At 45.6% G+C, this 21,941-nt stretch overlaps 1 protein-coding gene across 15 annotated transcripts in view; it reads right to left on the bottom strand.

Annotated features, from left to right (window-relative positions):
- Nucleotides 1-293: 293 nt before the first annotated feature.
- Nucleotides 294-21,941, bottom strand: part of CHGB (chromogranin B) — a 102,436-nt gene continuing 80,788 nt past the window's right edge. For 6 of the 15 annotated variants that reach the window (XM_071740093.1, XM_071740088.1, XM_071740089.1 and 3 more), the window contains 5 exons: nucleotides 20,357-20,456; nucleotides 5,940-5,983; nucleotides 4,736-4,829; nucleotides 1,276-3,023; nucleotides 294-706 (listed from right to left, as the gene is read on the bottom strand). In XM_071740093.1, the coding sequence (XP_071596194.1) occupies nucleotides 623-706; nucleotides 1,276-3,023; nucleotides 4,736-4,829; nucleotides 5,940-5,983; nucleotides 20,357-20,426 (2,040 nt within the window). In that variant the 5' untranslated portion in view covers nucleotides 20,427-20,456 and the 3' untranslated portion in view covers nucleotides 294-622. Of the gene's footprint in view, nucleotides 707-1,275; nucleotides 3,024-4,735; nucleotides 4,830-5,939; nucleotides 5,984-9,995; nucleotides 10,284-20,356; nucleotides 21,905-21,941 lie in introns of those variants that run through there. The other 9 variants (XM_071740082.1, XM_071740080.1, XM_071740081.1 and 6 more) reach the window with 4 other exon arrangements.

Here is a 21,941-nt window from a genome sequence, read left to right as displayed (position 1 = left end):
GCACCACGTGCCTTCCAAACTCACAAGCATCCACTTGGTGTTGCAAACCTTTTTGCTCCCTTATTGACCTTATTTCCAGAACTAAATAATTCACGGGATGTTTCCGAGTTACTGGAGCAAGTGAATGGGGATTCTTTCTTACCTCATGCTCCTGCTAACTGGCAAATAGAAGGCACAGATATGCTCCTTGTAACTAAAAAATAAAATAAAATACTGGTGAACCACAAGTCAACTCTCCATCTGATACAGCTTATTTTCAGTTAACCCATTCAGACAAATAAGCAAGGAGGAAGTTTGGTCGAAGATCAATGTTTTTTATTACTTCAAACTCAGATGAATATATTTCTGAAGAACACTAACACAGTTATTTTCACACGCATATTAAAAATATCTGCCTTGCATGAAAAGTTATAATACTAAAATTCATGCTATTCATATCTCAATAGCATAATAGCAAATTAAAGACATCTTCAGCTGTATAAATCACTACACTATAGTGGACAGTAAATAGAATTTCCTGGTTTTAGGGCAAACAACAATCCAAGTGGCAGTGAATTTACCACAAAATACAGGTATTGTGAGTACAGCTACTACAGCTACTGAAAACCAGAGCAGATCATCTTCAGCCTCTCCTGTTGTCATTAAACTTCTCAGCTATTTTCTGCAGCTCCAAATCCATAGCGGCCAGGTTTTCCAGTTCTTTTTCCTGTGGAGAAAGAAAAAAAAAAAAAAAGTTTTACACATCAAAAAACGTTGCACATGTTTTGTTCCAAGAAATGAGAGACACCATCATTCAGGGGCAGACATCTGCTACTTACTGATCCCTGGGCAGCTTGCTGAGGAAGGAGAGGGGCAGGGGGTGTTAGCAGCAGTGCAGCACACACTTGGGAGATTTGTGCAATTTCTTGCTTTTAACCAAATTAGGTCTGGGGAAAGTATAAGTGTGCATTAGACACAGTGACATACATGAGGAGCATCCCACTGGTAAGTGTAGACTCTCTTTTATTAGTCTGTAAGACCCTGGAGAGAGAGGAAGGGCTCAGAGAAGAAGAAAATCTCCTTTGTCTTGTCTTGAAGCAAACAGAAGATGAGGATGCACATTGCCTTTATTTTACAAACTGTGCCCTGGGGTAGTTCCACTAAACCCATGCAAGGAAAGCAGATTGTTAAGTCACTGAAGATCTGCCTCTCAATGTGACTTAATGTTGTTTGTGTTTTTCCACGAACAGTTTACCAGCTTCCTCTGGCTTTTCAGAGAAATACCTGTATACATACCTCCTCTTCAGTCAGGGGTCTCTGGCTCAGACTTCCTCTGTCATTCCTGATGAGGTGGTGTTTTTTCAAGTCTTCTCCAGAATGGTACAGCTCTGGGAATTCATCTGATTTCTTCCTGTAATTCAGAAGCTGTGCAAGTTGATCAATCTTGTATTGCCTTTTCATATCATATCTCTTTATTTTGCCAAGATTATTCTTCTCGGTGCGTCTGGGCTTCAGAGCACTTAGGATTTGCTTTTTCTCCCACCAGTCATAGTCATCATACTCAGGGAAAAGACTCTTCTCTTTCAGGGTGTGCCTGCCTTCCTCTTTCCCCTTCAGAAGCTGCTCTCCTGCACCATTCCTTTTCTCAAAGCGCTGGCTTTTCCACCACAGCAGTGGGTAGAAAGAGCTGTAGGATGCTATGGTTCTCTTCTCTGCAGGGAGACTGCTTCTGTACTCTTCCCTCTCTGCATATCTTCCCTCCTCCATATTCTCCTCTTCATTTTCCATCTGATCGCTGCTGCGATACTTTTTTTCTACTTCCTTCTCCTCCTCACTCTTGCCAGGGTAGCGTTGCTGCTGCTCTGCACTCTCCTCAGAGCTGTAGTAGTTTCTCCTGGCCTCCCCTTTGTGCTCTCGAGCGTACGCTTTCTGTGACCCTTCATCTTCATTGTCCCACAGCTGTGATCTCCCTCCCGCACGATGCTGCCTGTCCTTGCTGCTGCTCCCAGGATACCCGTCCAGCTCTTCCTTGCTTTCATCTCCAAGATACGTCCTTCCCTCAGGATGGTGCCTCCCCACCTCATGTGATCCATCACGGTGTCTCCTGTCCTTGAACCACTTCTCACCACTTTCCTCACTGTGGCGATGCCTCTCGTCTTCTTCACTGCTCTCTTCGCTCTGCTGCCATCTTTCTCTGTACTCCTCACTTCCCTGGTCTGCACGCTGCTTCTCCCCCACCTCTTCAGACCCGTGCCTCCCATGGTAACCACTCTTCTCCTCACGCTGCTGCTCAGACTCTTTCTGGTGTTTCTGACGGTAATTCCTTTTATTCCAGAGACTGGTGTCCTCTGTATTTGATTCCTCAGCTAGTTCCTCCTCCTCACCACCGTAGCCTCTCTTCTCTTCAGAGGAGTCACCCATGCTGTGCTTCCCATGATAATGTTTGAGTTTGTACGGTTGCTTTTCCTCCTCTGTTTCTTTCATCTCATCAGATTCTTCATGCTCTTGCTGACCACGCTCCTTAGACTTCTGGTGGTATTCTTCAGTTCTTTCTTCCTCTCCTGCTTCACCTTCATTAATTCTTTTGTAAGGGCTCTGCATGCCCCCCTCCAAGTGCCAGCGGCCCTCAGGGTGCAGATCATTCCCTTCAGGGAACTCCTCTGTGCTCGTGCCTCCAGAGTGGGGCTTCCTGTAGAGAAAAGCATGCTCTGCCTCTTCATCATGGAGTTTCCTCTCTTTGCTTTCTTCTTCACTGTGGTAACTCTTTTCCTCCTCACCTCCAATTTCTTCATAGCTTTTCTTTTCTTCTGTATGAAGTCTCTCTTCCTGAATAGGTGTGTGGCGTCCATCCTCCTCTTCCTTGCTTTTACCTCCCTCATGAGCAAGTTTCTCCTCATCACTTCCCTTTGTGTACTGTCTGGATACCTCCTCTGCCTGATCGTGTTCTTCCTCCACACTTCCAGTATGATGTTTTTCCATCTCTGCTGGGTCTTTCAAACGCTTCACTTCAAGTTGTTTGTTTTCACTCCTGTCATTTCTACCACCTGCAATAACAAAAGAAGCATAATGAAGTAATCCAACGCTCCTGTGAAGCTTTATTTTGGTTTAAACGGGTAACTGTCTTCTCAAAACAGCAAGAAGATTTAGACAGAATTAATTTTTAAATTCTGCTTTTATATTTAGTAATTTTCTAATATTTTTTATGTTTCCTGGAAAACCACTACCTCATTAGGCAATTTAAAAGTCCAGGATAGTTTTTCCCTTTAGCTTTTTAATTGCTTTGTGATCATGTTTTTAGTACCGATCTAAAAGAACTCTCATTCCCATTAAAAATCAACAGGATCCAGACTTGTGTTCAGTTATTTGAGTGTCAGGCTTTACTGACAAAAAAAGACAGCCATCTTTTTCAAACTTCTAAAAAAATATTTGGGAGTTTTAGCAACTTCTAAAAATTCTAAATTGATTGGGGTAAGAAAAGAAAAAAAAAAAAAAAAGAAACCTGCTGCTTTGTAGTTACGTTTAATGATATTTTGTACCTTCCAGTATTTCCAAAATGCTAAATGAAAGTCTGATTCTAGCCACAATGGTACCAGTATATTTCTATTAAGATATTTCTGTTTCCCTTTTGTTGGAGTAACACACAGTAATAAATCAGAAATAAATCACAAATCCTAGTAGCTTTGAGAAAATAATGTCATCTGCACAGATTTAAAAATAGCTCATTACTTCTGAACAGCTTCTCATTATCCAATATTCTGGAGGAAATCTCTCTAATGGCAAAAATATGCTCCCCACCTTCCCCTTCCACTGTGGGTTTTTTTATTTTCCAAAATGTGGAAAATAACAGGTTTTTTTCTGAAACTAATAACGTCATAAACCAGTTTGATGCCTGATAGCATTCAGCATCTCCTATGAATTCGTGGCCATGTTAGATACAAATACACATATTCCCAAGCCCATATACCCACCATCTCTGAAGACTGTATTAGGGCCATGCATTATTCCCTCTAACAAGGAGGAGACAGACATGTTTCATTATTGCTTCCTGCTGGCAGGTAAGTTCAAGAGCCTTTTAATTGTTCTCTAATCAAATAAATATAACTGGGCAGAAAAGAAAGATGTGCTTTCTGCATCTTGGCACAGCATCAAACTTAACCACACTTCACTACAGCCAGTAATCAAAGTGACTTCCACGTCCCCGTCGAGGCAGCTAGGCAGGATGCTGCAAGAATCAGTTCCCCTGAAACAAGCACTCCCACAGGGAGCTTCCAGCACATGACTTCAGAATCAGTACCACAAATTTAATCATAATTTCTGAACAGACCAAAGTCTGTTCCTCCTCCTGAGCCAGGTGCAGATCCAGTTGCCCCTGGGTGCAGAGGCCTGGGTGGTTTAAGGGGGGGTTACACAAAGGCAGTTCAAAGACCCCTCTGGGATGCATTCAGCATGTGGTCCAAACCTGGTCCCATTTGCTGCCCTCTCAGGCTACCTAAAGAGCTTGCCTAAGTTCTCTCAGACTCTCCAGGTGGCTGAAGTAGAAAGTCAGCCTGTGTTAGCCAGGAATCCCTGACAGTTCCCAGGTCAGACTGTTTGCTCTTTGAGCAAGACAGACTAAACAGAAGGAAGTCAGAATTTTGACACAAAAATTTGGAAGCACCGGTTTCTCACGGGCTGAAATAACAGTTCACCATCTCCAACGCGAGAGATAATCCATCTAACAAATTCCTTTCACAAGTGCAGATAATGTTGTACTTACTCTTCTTCAGAATTTCTTTGCATTCAGGATTAATTGGTGGTGCGTTTGGCTTCGATAGAGCATTGGACAGAACTTCCACTATGCACCGTGTTACCTACAAGAAACAAAATAGGAGAAAAAAATTCCCATGGTGAAAATGGAAATCCTCCTTCTGACCCAGTCAGTGAGGAAATCCAGTTTAGGATTAGAGTTCAGGCTAATATTTGAGTTTTAAGTAATCCCCAGCTCTACCACAACTCCTGGCACATTTGGGCAACAAGTGCTTTGCTCCCCACTCCTATAACAGTCAAGAAGAGTACAGTCAGACCTTTTTATCTCCCGTTCTTTTTGCAGAGGTAATAGGCTCCTTTTATATATTTTTAAATATTAAATACCCTATTCAGTACAAATGAGAGTGAAAAAACATGTGGTAACAGCACCCTACCAAAAATAACCAACGTAACACGGGTCAAAGGACGGGGATCATCCTGCAGGATGCCAATAAACCAAACACCCCTTAAAATCCTTGGTAAGTGACATGTTCCACATTTTTTCAGGTATGTGTGCTGCAAGCCCTGCCTCTTTTAGTGCTCAGTGTTCACCTGGATAGTGTTCTGGAAAGAAAGAAAATTGATTGATTTAGGCAAGTCATACAACCTCCTCTAATCCTAAGCACTACCTAAGTAGCTCTTCTATACAAATTCACACAAAATGATTTTCAGATGTTGAAGCTGCTGGTTGTGAGCAAGTGCTCTGATTGTCAGGGGTACAAGAGTCTCAGGCTGACAATCTGGTTGGCTGGATGGGAGGAGACAAATAAAACATCTCCATATCCATTTGTCTTTTTAATGCTTTTAGTTCCATTACGCAGTTGGTAACTGTAGATATTTCAGCTTACTTCAAAGCTGCCATCTCACTTTTTACAGTCCAGTAACATGTACTATGAAATAATATTTCTGATAAATTTTTGGGCAGCTGTACAACGTAGAGTTTCAGAAGTACCACACTGACACAGGAAACCAGCTTCCATTTTCATCAAATGCACCAAAGTGCAGCTAAAGGGACTCCAAGTTCTTCATCACTGATGATCTCTTAAGAGTCTTACCTTACAAAAAAAACAAAAAAACAAAAAAAAAAACATTACCCTGGCCATTTAAAGACAAAAAGTCATGGAAAGCACATGACTAATATTTTCTGAAATTTGCTTTGATGTACAGCTACTTACCATTTCTTCAATATTATCTTTTTCCACTGGAACTGTGCTGACACCTAGAAGAAAAATTATTACAGACTCATTAATCCTAGCAGCAAGCATCACTGTCACTGGAGTCCTCAGTCAAATCTGTCTGATGGGATGGATTGAGTTTTGGGCAATATAAAAGTGCAGCCTAGCATGAGAGAAGCAGCATGTTGACATTTCTTGCACAAAAAGAACATACACCAAAAACCAGAAAGCAATGCTCCAATTCCAAAACAAAAGCTTTACTGCATGTTAGGCCTTTATGTAGTTGTATCTGTTTGGTGTTAAAAAAAACAAAACCAAACAAGGCCTGCTTGCATCCCAAGAACCTTTTGGCTTCTGCAAGGGGCTCTGGGTGCTCCTTCATCACCCCCCCCAGTAGGAGACCATCCTGCAAGGTTTTCAAGCAACTATTGTCTCAGTCCTACCAGAGAAATCCTGTCTTGCTTGGACAGCAGGCAGGTGCCAGAGGGAAGAAGAGAACTAGAAGGGACAGGAAAATTTCCATCACTGAATGGTCCATTATTACCCCAAGAAGTAAGAAGAAAAAAAAAAAAAAAGTCCTTGTGGAAAATATTCCTCCTGAAGGAAGTGGCACAAGCTGTTGTCTCTCTCTGTTCTGAGGACATGTGAGGCAATTGAGACTTCCTTGCACCATTCTATTGTACCTGGTCCAAGGTATTTCTTTTGGAAAGAAGCTGTTGCAAATGGAACTGTGCTGCCTTGCTTTGCCATCAGTGCTGCAATATGTCTCTGTCTAGTTAACGAGCTTGGTTGCTGTGCATTATTAATAAACTGTGCCAATTCTCATCCACCTTGAGATTTGCACAAGTGAAGTTAAACCAGCCACACGTAAGTACACAGAAGCAAGGATTGTTGTATAGAGGCTTCACAGAGTCACTGTGTACTATATAATCACAACTGTACAGCTTGGGGTGCAGCACTGAAGTTCTTACACAAGTCAGGACAGTCTTACATACACCCATCACCCTCTCTGCAATACTGCTTGGCTGGGACAATGAGAGGTCTGTAGCAGATGACCACAAAGCAGGTTATGGAGATGTAGGGGGTCAGTTTACCTTACAGCATCAGGAAAACTAACACTGCCTCGAAGAAGGCAAAGCAGACAGGAGCATGTGGCCTTGCACTATTTAAAGTAGCAAAACCTTGCTTCTTTTCTGTGTCTGCAGAAGAAGCAGGCATCCCCTGGAGCACTGACTCTGTGTGTAATAACTGAACACAACACAGTAACAACTCCTGATATTTCTACTGCCCTCTATTTTTGCTCCCCCAAACACATATATAGGAATGTGCTTCTGCAGCCCCCGTCTCTTCTCTATTTATACAACTGCAATCTCAGAAGGGAACCCACACGAGGAGAGCACAGGAGGGATTCCCCCAAAATAGCATTACAGCCCCACCCCATCATTCCCCTAGAGCACCAGGTGGTGTGTGGGGGAGATGGTGCTTTACAGAGCCAATCCTCTCTACCATCTCTTGCGTTCGGTGCTGACTGAGCCAGGCTTTAGGTTACTTTATTTACTAACCTAATATGCAAATAACTATCACACTGCACAGTGCTGATGCTGCTGCAGTCTAAGCTGCCTGCGTCCTCCATCTGAGCACGGGGGATAAGGATGTACGTATGTGTGGGGGCAGGAAACTGGCAGCAAATTCCCTGCTGCTAAAAAAAGTGTTCTCCACTAAAAGGACATTCTCCCAACCCCACAGGAGTTGGAGACGCTGCTCTTAATGGCAAGAGCTGCTCAGAGTCACCACTTACATGTAAGCAGAAGGCATGAACCACTCCATTGCCTCTTCTGGATGAGGCTCCCTCTGGTCCTCCAGACCAGAAGTCATGGCATGCACAAGGGCAAACATCTGATTGTGTCCTTTTAGGGATGCTGCCCCAGCACATCTCCTGGGAGTTACACACAGTTGATGTGATAAAGCACAGCACAAACTTCTGAATGCCTTTTGCTATTAAAGATGCCAACTTCAGGCTACCTATTGAAAGGTATGTCAGTGGTGCAGGAATACAAAGTCAGGTTGTACTCACTGCCTTTGTCCTGTCATCCTGGAGCTCCCGCCTCTCCAAGGAGATTTCTGATAGATTAATGACCATTAGGCGAATGCTCAGCTAATGATGAAAGCTGACATGCACAAACAAACTAAGTATTAGGCTATTATAACAATGTCAGAAGAAGCAAATGGTATTAGACATATGTCCTATTAACCTGCCCGGAGGAACAAAATGAGTCTCTAATCCATCTCAGAGCCTGAAATAATATATTGAGGCAGCTGCTCTGCCAAAGCCGAGATAGGAAGCCCGTGGGGAGCCAGCATGCCCCACTTTATACTGGTGCTGGCAGCACTAGCCCATGCCAGCTGGCCAGAGCTCCCTTGGGGCCACCTGCCAGCTGGAGATGTTTGGCCAACACCTCTGCTTTCCTCTCCACATGTGCTCAAGAGAGGTGAAGCCATCACCCTGGCAGAGTTGGGCAGTGGGGCACCCACCCACCCGGCTTGCAGGGACACAGCAGATGGTACAACCACAGGGTTTCACAGCAGAAACAAAGTGAGAGCACCCACCAAGATGGAAACCCTTCCCCTGCCCATGTAGAAAAAAAACAGACCAGAAACCCACAAAGTATAACAAAGCCCGGGTCTGCTTTCCAGTCCTGAACCAAATCTACCCAGGCAGCTACAATCAGATTATTTGATTTCGCAAAAGTGCTGAGAGCTGATGGAGATCACAAAAGGGATGAGAAATGCAGGACAAATTCATGTGACTTTTGCTTGTATCTCCAACACTGGGACAGGTCTTTTGCTGGGTCTCTGCATATCCTCACGTGGCTTTGTTTCATTAATGCTGATGACTCAGTGCAGTGCCATTGCTCACCAAAACGTCAGCAAAAAACCTTTCCTAGGAAAGATCACGGAAACTTTGGCATATTGATTTACAGAAGGAGCACTAGAAAGTTCTTGAAATTAGTGTTTCACTGATTCTCAGCCCCAAACAAACTCCTCAGCTCATTGATTCTGGTTGACGTTTGAAAGCAAGACAGCCAAAACCCAACATAAAGCACTACCTGAGCAGTTTGATGGGAAAAAATACTTGGCAAGAAATCCCTACTGGGTTTGTAAAATAAGGCAAGTGAGGTACTCTGGGTTAGGGCTTTTTCCCCCACCTCCCACCCTCCCCTTTGATTACAATAAAGGCACTTGAAGGTAGTCAACTTCATTACAGAGTTTCTATGCAAGTCCCAGAAGCATCTGCATGTGGAGACCTCTAATAAACAAAAGCCCAACTGGTTCTTATACAAAATGAAGTACTATGCAGAAGAAGCTATAGAGCTATCCACCTCACCCTGTTGTGTTCAATCTTCAATTTCACAGTGTAGCTTTAATATTTAATACCTTATGCCCAAACAATTTTCTGTTTGTTACAGCTGCAGACCCGCCACTTTACCCACCCCCAGCACCCTGAACTAGCTGGCCAAGACCTGGCAGCACCTCTCGAATAAAACTACTCTGAGAAAAGAAAGAAACTTGCGCTTGAGGGTGAAAAATTAAATTCAAAGTAGCCGACCAGCCCTTGCCCAGCCTGCGGGAACAGGTTGGGGGTGCTGCTGGGGCACCCCCGGGGGCAGCCCCGCCGACCCTCCCCGCACTCCACCGTCCCCCCCTGTGCCGCCGCCGCCCTCCTCAACCCCGGCCCCACCCCACCCTCCCTCTCACCAGGCCGAGTGAGGGGGGCGACCCCGGCGTGACGCAAAGCGGGTCGAGCATGACGTCACACACCCACCGATGCCGTCACCGGTCCAGCAGCGGGGCGCTCCACAGCTCTTCATGAGCCACCCCTTCCCCTCTCCTTCCCCCCGCCCCTCCCCAACCACCCCGTGCCCAGTTGGGCTTCCGAACCCCATCTCCCTCACGGCGAGGGCGGGCTCCGCCGGACCGGCTCTGAGGGAGCTCTACGGCCTCCCGTCCCCCGGGGAGGTGGGGGGGGACGACGACGGCGCCTTCGCCCCCGCTCACCTGCCAGGGCGGCGGCCCCCAGGAGGCTGAGCAGCGCTAGCGGACCCATCCTCCGCTCTCCTCCGCTCGGCGCGGCTCCGCTCGGCTCGGTACCGCCGCTCGCCGCTATTTAAAGGGGGGAGCGGGGGCGGAGGAGACGGGCGGGGGGCCCCGCCGGGAGCCTGCGTCACTCCGAGCCCCCGGGGGCGGTGCCGCCGCCGCCAAACACCCCCCAACCCAAACCAAGCCGCCCCCCTTCCTTTCCCTCACAGCGGCGCCGCCGCCCGCAGCCGCGGGACCCCCGTCTGCAGGATGCCCCCTCCTCATCCTGCTTCCTTCGCCCCCTCCCCTTCATCCCGCTTCCTTCATCCCGGCCCCCGCCAGCACGGGGGAAGCTTCTCCCAGGTTAGGAAAGCAGAGCTCATTTCCCCTTCCTTGGCAACGGCCACATCTCTTCCTCCTGCTCCCCGCGTCAATAAATATCCCTAATCCCCCTTGACACCCCCATCCCCTCAGAAAAGGAGAAAAGCGGGGTTTCCCTGCCCCTTTCCCCATCTCAGAGGATGCGGCATCATCCTTGGGTCTTTCCCACCGTCAGAGGATGCTGAGGCTCAGCCTACAGGGAGGAGGTGCGGTAATCCATCCCTCTGGAACATCTCTTTCAAGAAATCGCCGCCGCGCTCGCACGTTCATTTCTAATCACAGCCTTTCCAAAGCCTGGAAGCCTTTTCCAAAGGCAGGCAGCTTTTTATTCCCCTCCACCCGTCAAGGTTCCTGTCCCTTCCGTTGCCCCCTCCCGCACACAACAAACCCAGAACCAGGGATAGACTGGGACCTTGAATAAAACCTTGAATAAGGGCAACCCCCTTATTCAATGTGTTGGTGCTCTGGGGAGCCAGAGCAAACCTACGAAGAACAAGTTTTAAAGAGTTTTCCTAAACAGCCCCCACTACCTCAGTTAGTCCTTCATGGACTGGAAAGCACAAATGATAAGTTATGATGAGCTTTCCACAGAGCAAGTCTGAACACTTCCCCAGCTCCCTTCTGAGCCTGGCAAAGCTGTATGCCCAGGACTTGTTTTGCTTTTCCTTTCATTACCTCTGAAGGGGCCATCTCCAAATTCTGTGTATTTTTCAGCTCTTCTGTTTTCATTTGCTGTCTGTGCTTAACAGGTGGCTTTGTAATTGCCAGGGCTCATGGGGGACAATGGATCTGCACATCAGATAGCAGTTACCTCTGTTACTGTTATTGTTCTGTGTACTAATATATCATGGATTAACAATGTTAGGCTGCTATAACTATAAATCCTTTAAACATATAAAACCCAAGGACACAACACCCCAGTAAAACTCACATGCAGCTTCATCTGTGATTAAAGGAAGCCAGAAACCTCAGCTCCCTGTGAAGCTTTTTTCAGAAGATAACCTTTAACTCCAGGAGGAAAAACCAGGTACCTTGATCACCTTGCATTTAGAGTGCAGTTTCTGCAAAATAACACAACTCAGTTACCTGGCCACTATGAAAAGCAAATCAATACTGCAACATCTTCTCTGATTCCTCAATCTCTGCCTCCTGCATGCTGTTCCTGTATCACCTACACAAGCCCCATCTCCGCAGGCAGATGCTTCTTTGGAAATCATCAGCCTAGACTGTGGGAAAACAAGATCCTGAGTCAAAAGTCTATGAAGAATTCCACCAGCTCCAAAGCCTCTGTGCCAACCCCTGTCTGTGTGATTCAGCCTGGTCTCAACCTCCTCAGCTGCTCACAATAAAGACTTTTAGGTGAAACATTTGCCATTTAAGCATTATGTGCTTCCCCAGGCATACAAGAACACTCTCTGGTCTTGCTTGTGTAACTGCTCTAACTCCAGGATTTGCTTGGCTATACTTATTTTGAATGTGACAATCAAAAGGGGCAAGTGCTAAAAAGATGATGAATAAAAATAGGCAGCTATTTCAGTATCTGTGAGGTATGCATCCTAAGTACCTGTACCACACAAGTCCTGGTGACAATTAGTACAACTACCACTGCAAAGAGCTGAGATTAAGCAGTCCCCCACCCCTGCCTCATGTGTCATCCATCCCTTGCACCACAGCAGTAATCACCGGTGATTCATGGCTGTTTTCTCTGTACTGATTGATTTATTTATATTTAACTTGGATTTCTTTGAAATGCTCTCTCACCTCAGCATTACGTAGACTGATGCCAAAGACTCATTAAATCCTATATTTGCCACAGATAAGATATTAAAGCACTGGCAGGGCACGTTTTGCCCTCAGTTACATCAGGGTCTACATGGAAGCACAGGTTCAGATTTGATCAAAATCAAGGTTAAAAAGATTTGCAACTTTTGCAGGATGTCACCCAAAAGGTCCATGACAGAAGGGACCAAACTGGGATGGAGTATCTAATTCCACCTCCAGCACCCAAGGACAGGATTTTAAAACATAATCCCACAAACTTTTCTGCCAGAGCTGGAAAACCAGACAGAAAATCCAAACATTTTTGCCTGCAGTTAATAAAGTCAGCCTGTATTTTCAAATTAATATTGCTTCACATGGACTTCTACAGCCAGGTATCAGCTGTAGCCTCAGATTAGGAAAGAGATATGAATACATTAAGTCAGGATTACACCAGGTGGTAGCATATTTCACTTGATGGGTTGTGAGGGGCACACTCCAATCTCCCTTCTCACGTGTCAGTTCTTTGATTGCAGCAATCTACATGCCTCAATGTTGTGACAAACTAGCATTCTATCAATAAACAGTATTTATCTTCCTGGATTCTCTCAACTACCAGCACTTTTTGAAAAATACCTGTCTAGCTCATCCTAGAAGGTAGAACTTCAAAGGCTGACAAGTGAGTTTCTGTGTCTAAACTCCCTCTAAACTGAGAGGAGACTGTTTAGGGAATCTGAGGATTGCTTTCCTCTAATTAGATGTGCTAGTGGGATTATCTTCATTCTTGGATGCCAATTAGTTTTCATGGAATGAAAATCCTGCAGTCTAATTCACAAACAAATCTCTCTTTCATTCAGAAGGTGCAAGTTGAGGGGATGGATCTAGAGAAAAACACCAGTCAGATCTAAAAAGCCAGCACCTCGAGGGACCTCATCTCTCCAGCTTCACTAATGGCAGCAAAAATCGTTTCAGAGGTCTTATGCATATGTAGTGCTGGTTTCAAAACAATGGATAATGGAGCTGCACAAATGCTTAGGTTTTGCTGCTGTTATATCTTGCCATATATATTTATTTACCCCTGGCTCACAAATACCAGCTGTTACAGTGGCTTAGAGCTAGTGCAACACGTAGTTGAATCATGCCCCAGGAATTTATTTATCATCTTAGTAGCTCTACAGTGGGTCAGGATCAGGTGTCTGGCTCATCTCTTTGTTTAGTGACAGACTTCAGAGGAGTTAAAATCTATCAGGCAGAACCACAGGAGAGGGAACAGGCTCAGTGTTCAGCTGGATCTCATCTGAGCTGCACCCAGCCAGGGGGCCTGGCAAGACCGAAGGGGCAACCATTCAGGGGTGCATATGCCCATAATCACCCCCAAATCTTTGCATGCCTCCAGCTGAAGCCTCTGCAAGAAGCAACAGCCAGGACCACACTCAGACCTCCTCTTTCTTACTGAGAAAAGATTGCCCTGTGCCAGGCACCTGCAGGGATGCTGATGAATGGAGCTTGCTTGTCAAGCTATGGGAGGATCTGACAAATAACAGAAACAGAAACAGAGGTATCAGGAACAGTGTCTGCTTGAGCTAAACCCGTGGGAGATGAAATGAGACTGCTATCAGATAAGCCAAAATGCTTCTAAGCACACCTGGTAGCTGCCTGTGCTTGGGCAAATGGGCTGGTACAGTTTGTTACTTGCAATGGGTGGTCAGCGTGCATGTTTTGGTTTATCCTCTCCATCATTTGAAACCCAGCAGTAATAAAAAATGCACCCTCATAGCAGAACTGAGTCCATGGAATGCAAATGACCTGAACACACCAAAATATAAACCCATCTAATTCTGTATTTACACAACAACCAGCTTCCAATTTAAATCTAAAAAGCACATCTTTTACCTCCACTGTAATATTTTTGCTTCATTTCTCCACTGAAAGCTAAGCACACTTGTCACTCCCTGTGGCCCTTGTTTGTGGTATCAATTAACTTCCCAGCAAAATGACCTTCAGAGGAGAGATGAATAAGCTGTGAAGAGACTCTGTGTGGTACAGATGCATAATTTTTGTAGTATGGGGCTTACTTTCTTTCCTTTCTATATCCTTAGTGTAACTCACACAGTTTGTTCATATCACGTACTCTTAGGCAGTACAGTAACAACTTTTAGAAACCAACTACTTGTCTTCAGTCTCACAGACTTTCTTGAAAGAAAATCTAAAGAGTCCACAGGTTGTTTCTACTCCAGAAGTGAAAGAGCCTTAGAAGTTCAGGTCAGCTCTTCTAGAATTGTCTTTCTCAGTTTTCTTAAAAAAGAAAAGAAAAAAAAGATATTTTTCACTTGTAACCCTCTTCCATGCAGCTCTTCCTTCTGGCTCCAGCTCTTCAGTACTATATCTATACCACAGAAATTAGGTCAAATGTTACATGGCTGAACTGAAAAGAGGTTTAAAATATGCCTATAAGACATGTCAGAATTAAGGGGGTATTAAAAAACCCATGCATTGACTCTGCTATGGTCTTCTGGAAAAAGCCCTGCACCAGCTGATACAAATCTTCAGAGCCCCTGAATACACTCACAGAATACAGAAGCTGCAAAGGTATCACCAGAATGAAAAAGCAAATAACTACACAAAATCAAGCCAAACCCAAAACACAGCGAGGTGAGAGAGGGAAGACCAAGTCTAAACACAACCATTTCCCCAACATCCCAGGATTTCCACATGAACATCTCTACATATTGCACTTATACACACCTGTCTCCCCACTACCCCCCCAAGTCATTCCTCTCTCAGTGTTTGTCAGCTCAGATGGGAGAAAAATTGAACATGTTGCAATACAGAAATAAATACATACATAAAAAGTAGACTTTGGGGGCTACCAAACAAGTGACAATTTTTCCATAGTGCCCTGTAAGCATGATTAGCATTAAAAAGGTCCTTCCCTGACTGCAACTCACCAACCCTGCTTGCCCCAGGAAGTAAATGCAGCTTAGCTCTTGAAATTATATTGGTATAGCATCCATGGGAAAGACACTGATGTGTTTCCAGGCTTCCTGCAAGAGAGAACTGGAATTTGCCTAGCACTGTTGCACTGATGGGATTTTTAGTCTTAAGTCTCTTCATTTTATCTGTGCTGCCACTTCTCAAATTGGTCTGAATTCCTCATTTCCTCTCAGAAAACGATGTGTTGGAGTCCCAGTCAAACCCACCCCTCCAGGTAAACTGATCACCAAGCTAAAATGAAACTTTGCATCCACAGAAGCTCAAAAAGCTCTCACATGATTACTCATAGCTCTATGAACTTGGCTATGACCACACCTCCTGATCTCAGCTGCAGTGACACTGCCTTGTTGACAACAGGAGCAACCTCCACAGGAGGTTGTTGACAACAGGAGCCCCAGATGCCTCCTTTTCTGCAATGGGGAAATTACAGCAGCCCAACACCCTCCTCACCAGAAACAAGCTCTCAACAATGAGCAGCCCCCAAAAGCTGCCAGCATGTTTCCCTGGCCTCTCTTCCAGATGCTCCCTGGCAGCAGATGCCCAGAGAACAGCCTGAGAGCTATAGGGCCTCTCACTCCCCAGCCCTGGCACAGAGAAGCTGCACACTTAGGCCCTTCCCTTGCCCCATCCCCCCCAATAAGAAAGATAATCCCCATTAAACAACCCATGCCCATCCCCCCATCCCTCCCCAAACATTTATTTTAAAGCATGCAATTAACCATGCTGGTAATCTCACCAGTGAAGAAGTTAGGGGCTTGTGGAGTAGGCTGTAAAACTGGATGGAGATTTTTTCTGCCAGCAAAATGCTGACTTAAGTTCCCATACTTTGCTGCTTGTCATTAAGGAAAAATTACTTTTACAGTTGCCTTTGCACTGCAAATAATTTCATTTAGGAATGAAACAGCCCCATTCAGTGTTTCTGCCTGCATTTTGTCAACTGTACGTGTTCCGTTTAATATTTACAGACTGGGGCACTAGCCTGGCTTACTTAGTAATTAATTCCTTTAGATATCTAAAGCACTTTTACTCTCAGCAAGGGTTCTGTTTGGTAAGAATAATATTTTTCTGTGGTTGATACTGTCATGGAAACTTCAGAGGCAATTTTCACTTTTGTAAGATAAAAAGGTCCAGATTTCTGCAGCAGAACATAATTTCAAAGGAAACTTTTTATTGCTGATTTATATTAAAAAAAAAAAAAAAAAAAAAATCCTACTATGCCCTTGCACATAACTCCATAGTGAAAGCACAGTGCTAACAGATCTTTTTCACTACACCAGTGCAGCAAAAGGAATCATCAAAGAAATTTTCAATCACCTCTTCTCAACCATCACTGGAACTAAAAACAAAAACCCAACTGCAAAAAGATCTTATGAAAGAGAGAGTAAAACCTGCAAAACGCAGGAGGAGTTTTTGCTAAGACCTCTTCCCAGTAGAAAATCCTTTTTTCTTTTGCATACCAGGCTCTCTGTGTGAAATGCTGTGTGCTTATAAAAAAGGCTTAAGAGGTCTAAGTTTAAAGGCAGCCCTGGGAATTGAGAATACCTGGCAGATACTCCACCACTGTAAATTTTTCTAGTTCTATCGACATTCAAATGATACCAGTTGAGAGCCAGGACCAGAGAGCACATTCCTGGTCTGTCATTTTAGGTTTTAATGTAGACGTGTGAGTTTTCAGGCATTCCCTCCTGGGTAAGAGGATAACTACATGCATTTGTGATGTAGGGACAATTTTCCAGAGGTAAATAAGTCTGCAGCAAAATGCCATTATGGACAAGATAGGGCCTGTGAGGGACGTTGCCTTCCTCACACACAGCACCTCCACCCCCTATTCACTGGACACCACCATCCTTCTGCTCCTGAGTTTTTTCCAGTCTCATGTCCCCTATGATGATTCCAGGGACCTCGGATAACTCACCCCAACAGCAAGGCAGAGGAAGCACAGGAACTGCATTTCAGTGCTCACCTGGTGTTTTGCAAAACAGCCTCCCTGCCACTGCAGCCAGGAGAGCAATCTGCCCTGGCTCTGGAAAAGCAGCCACCATGATACATAAATCCAGTAGGAATGAGCAGCTGGGAGTGAGAACAATGAGTGGGGAAAAGCACAACAGAGAGCAGCTCTGCAAGCCATGTGGTAGAAACTAAAGCTCCTTGCATGAGGAGAGCCCAGAGTTTGTCTCCCAAAAAAACAAGGCTTTCAAATGCAATGTAAGCCTTCCCTTCAATCCTGCAATCACCAAGAAAGAACCCTCTCAAGTATAATCAGAATCTTTTCAGAGTAGAAGAGCTACTCTACAAGAGGCAGAAACAAAAACACATTAATTCAGTAATTTTGAATTTCTTCATAGCTTCTCCTGAATTCCAGCCTGGAGCTCTACCTGCTCCAGTGCCCTGTCCCCACATAACCCCCATCTCTCTTGTCCCAACAATTTTTTGGTTGGGACAAAAATTTTGGTGGGGTATGGTGCAGTCTGGACCTGTGCCAGCACTGAGTAGCCAAGAGTACAAGTGCTGAGTGGACAGCTGGCAGGATGGACATAAGCTGACTTCATCAATTGCCCTCTCCTCAAGGAAGCCATTAATTTGCTTCCCTCTTCCCTGTCTATCTGCCAGTAACATTAATTTAAATCCTTCTCTTGAAACACAGATGGTCACAAGCCTTCTGGCTTTGCCACCTCTGTACAAATAAACAGACAGCACTGCCATACAAAAGCTCCAAGCACAGATGCTACATATGGATCCCATGGTGCCTCACCAGGGTCACTGCTCTGTCCTCTCTCCAAAGATGCCTCCCTGTAGTAAGAGCATGGTCTGGCAGAAACTCACCTTCACACTGCCTTCCAATTTCATCCTTCCCAGTTTCATCCATCTACTTAGACTCAATGAGAAGCTGATGACTTAGTGGCTACCAGAGAGCAGATATTGGGTTTCTGTTGTGGTCCTTGGAAAAGCACCAGTTTTCAAGGAGCAGCTCCTACTGCAAGGAGTGGCACCTGACAGCCTACAAGCCTGGACCAGGCAGAGAGCAATGGGCATCTTTGCTGACTTTCAAAATCCCATCAGACACATCTGCCTCTGCAGCTTTCCAGACAAAAAAACCAAAAACTTGTGATGTGCAGCAGGCACCATGCCAGGGATGCAGAGGCAGCACATAGCCTGCCAGAGAATATAAAGTAAAGCTCTTTCAAGATTAAATGTCCTCACAAGGTGGAAACCAGCAGCTGCCAAGAGCTGTGACCTGTTATTCAGGGGTACTAATGTGAGAACCTGCCAACACTTCCCTTTCCAGACCTTGCAAAGGTGGCCTTGAACAGCTGAGAGCCAGGCTCCCATGGGAAGATGATGGTGTCAGCTCTCCCTGGGATCCTGAGCACTTGGATGCTGCACAACCTTGTCCTCAGAAATACCTCTTGAAAAAGTACGTGTGAGACATTCTCTTTGGCACACTCTCTCTGGATTTCCAACAACCACCATGCCTGCTCCCTTGAGCTTGACCCTGCATCTCAGCCTTAAGCAATACCCCAGGCTTTCCTCAGCCTTTCTGCTGGCAACTCTCAAGAGAGAAGCCCCTTGCAGAAGGCTCAGTCCAGCTGCTCCATGTGACATTTGAAAGGCTGAGTAGGAACCATTTCAAATACTGGGAAGGACAAAAAGATGTGGATGCCCTGACAAAAGGCCCAGCATCCAGTTGTAATCCTGGGGGCGGAGAGGTGATGCAAGTGAGAAAACCAGAAAAAGTGACTCTGAAAGAGACTCTGCTGCTCTGGCCATGGGGAAGAGCAAGCCACAGTGGGTGGCTTTGCTAGATGTCATGTGAGGCATGCTGAGCCTGCAAAGTGTCATGCCCTGGCTTTGGGAAGAGAGAGCTCCCACATGGCTCCTCTTCCATGCAGACCCGTGTTGGGTGGCTGCCTCAGGGGGGATGTTTTGGCTCAAATGGCTCAAGTGTGACAAACTGGGAACAAAACTAAGAGGACAGCTCCATTCCAAGGTTAGGACCACCTAATGCTGGCCAGGCAGTGTATACGAATGACTGTTCCACCCAGGCTGAGTAGCTCTGAGGACAACCCAGGATGAGGGCTGCTGAGGGTGCCTACTGCACTCACACTCTGAAGAAGCAGCACCTGCACTTAATCGGGTTCAGCTCCTCTCACCAAGGGGTGACAGTGCACAGGCACCACACGGTAGCAGGAACAGGAGGAAAAGGCTCAGAAATCAGTCTGATCTTTGTGCAGCACATCACAGTGTGTTGAGCTTGATCCACTGCTGCCCCTGGACAGACTCAGCTAACCTTCAAACTATCCTTTAGCTACAGTCTGTTTCCTCATCCCAGAAGATACTGGTTTTTTCAGTAATTCACATTTGAGCACCAGACAACCAGCATTAACATCCATGAGGATAAAAACCCAGACATGGGACTTGTCTACACACACACGCATTTCTCCTCACCCCCTGTGGTATCCACCTCATGGGCACCTATTTCTGCTCCTACCACCAACACGTCTCAGAACTAAGACTGACCTTTTCTTACTGAAGTGAGAACTCAGATCACAAAAAAAGCCACCTCCAAATACAAAACAAAGCAACTCCCCTGCAGATCCAGTCATGCTGTGGAAGGGAGGAAGAACTGCTTTGAGAAGACATAGGCAGATATCCCATGACTGTGTCCTAACTCTCTTGGCCCACAGTGCATGCCCAGAGCACTGATGCTCCCTTGGGGACACCCCAGACTCAGGGAGGATGAGGGGACAAGGACACAAAGCCAGGCCAGCATCACAGAGCACATTCTGAGTCACTCCTGGGTGTCTGGACCACAGACACAAAACCGTATTATTTCAACCTCTAACTGCATCCATTTTAGGGGAGCTGCTGTCGGACAGCTACGTGCCTGTAAATGCCCTGTCCTCTCACTTCTTTGAAGCTCTCAGACACCCATAACAAGATACTGGAACCCAGAACAAACCAGTTTGTGGAGGTCACACTGAAAACGTGTTGCAGGGCATAGCACTAATGTCCCCTATCCCCACCTCAGTATCTTTAATCACAGAATTGCCCCATTTCCCTGGCAGGAGGTGCTGATTTTAGCACACATTTAGCAGCAATCCTGGCCCATGTACCACATCTTACCCAGAAATGCCATGATTACAGATAACACTGGGTAGCATTACCTGCCCTGAAGTTGACTGATGTTTCTCATTACAAGAACTTACCTTCTAGCAGGAGTGAAACTTTGTTCAGCTTGAACTGAGGTGAGATTTTCCATGACAGATGTTTTCTCATTACAAGACTTTCCTTCTTAATTCATAGCACCTGCAAATAAAGAGGCCAACGCAAAGGCAATTTAAACAAAGATTTGACCTTTCAGCCATGAGTTTCCTGGCTTTGGTTGGCTCCAGCTACTGTCTTAATCACATTTTATTATTTCATGCTCTGTGTGCTATGTGCCAGTTTTTACTTTTAAGGAAGAAATGCTGGCATATGCTGGTATAATAGATGTGTGGGGAAAAACACTCATTAGGGAAAGCCTACAGAACAGGGTATTTTTAAAATGAACTTTTGTGTTTTGGGAAAACATATGCCCCACACAAAATCACCTGCACTCAATAATGAAATAGACGCATTTTCAGAGGATGTATTCTGCCTGTTGTACTCTGATTTTAGCAACCATATGTCCAGATATACCCACGTACACCAAAACACCCCAGACTCCTTGGGAAAGATTCTCTGTTAGTGTAAATTCACAGGCTGGGAACTATTTCGTCGATGCCTGCTGAGGATCTGTTCTGGCACCAGTGTGTTGCAAGATCTCAGCTTTCTCCCTGGCTGCCTTTCAGCTCCAGAATCGGGCAGGTCATTGGTATGAATCAGTACCTCCCACCAGCCACTGTGTGGGAGGGAAAATAAAAATTCTGTTGGAGTAGGCATCAGCAAGGCCATCAGTACCAAATATCCTGGAGGAGCTCTGAGACAAGGAAAGCAGGGAATGACTTAATAGCAGCAGGATTCGTCAAGAATGACAAAATACTTTGGATCAGCCATTTAAGCAAGGTACATTCTGGGAATAGAGAGGCACACTTAGTTCAAAGATGAATCCCAAGGCAACCCAGGCAGCTGGTGCACACAGTCAGGGGTGCTTCGTGCATGCAGCAGTGTGAGTAACCCCTCTGAGACACTGAGGCACAATGGTCCAGTTCACCTGGAAAATCATAGAATCAAAGAATTGTCAGGGTTGGAAGGGACATTTATGATCATCTGGTTCCAACTCCCCTGCCATGGGCAGGGACACCTCCCACTAGATCAGGTTGCTCAGAGCCCCATTCAACCTGGCTTTAAAAACTTCCAGGGATGGGGCTTCCACCACCTCTCTGGGCAACCTGTTCCAGTGTCTCACCACCCTCATAGTTAAGAACTTCTTCCTAATATCTAATCTAAATCTACTCTCTTCTAGTTTGAATCCATTCCCCCTAGTCCTAGCACCACCTGACATCCTAAAAAGTCCCTCACCAGCTTTCTTGTAGGCCCCTTCAGATACTGGAAGGCCACAATAAGGTCTCCTAGGAGCCTTCTCCTCTCCAGACTGAATAAACCCAACTCTCTCAGTCTGTCCTCATAGGAGAGGTGCTCCAGCCCTCTGATCATCCTCGTGGCCCTTCTCTGGACACACTCCAGCACATCCATGTCCCTCCTGTAAAGGGGGCTCCAGAACTGGATGCAGTGCTCCAGGTGGGGTCTCATGAGAGCAGAGTAGAGGGGGAGAATCACTTCTCTTGACCTCCTGGCCACATTTCTCTTGAT

The sequence above is a fragment of the Heliangelus exortis genome, chromosome 3 (assembly GCF_036169615.1).
Source record: "Heliangelus exortis chromosome 3, bHelExo1.hap1, whole genome shotgun sequence".
Taxonomy (NCBI): domain Eukaryota; kingdom Metazoa; phylum Chordata; class Aves; order Apodiformes; family Trochilidae; genus Heliangelus; species Heliangelus exortis.
This window is presented reverse-complemented; position numbering and strand designations above follow the sequence as displayed.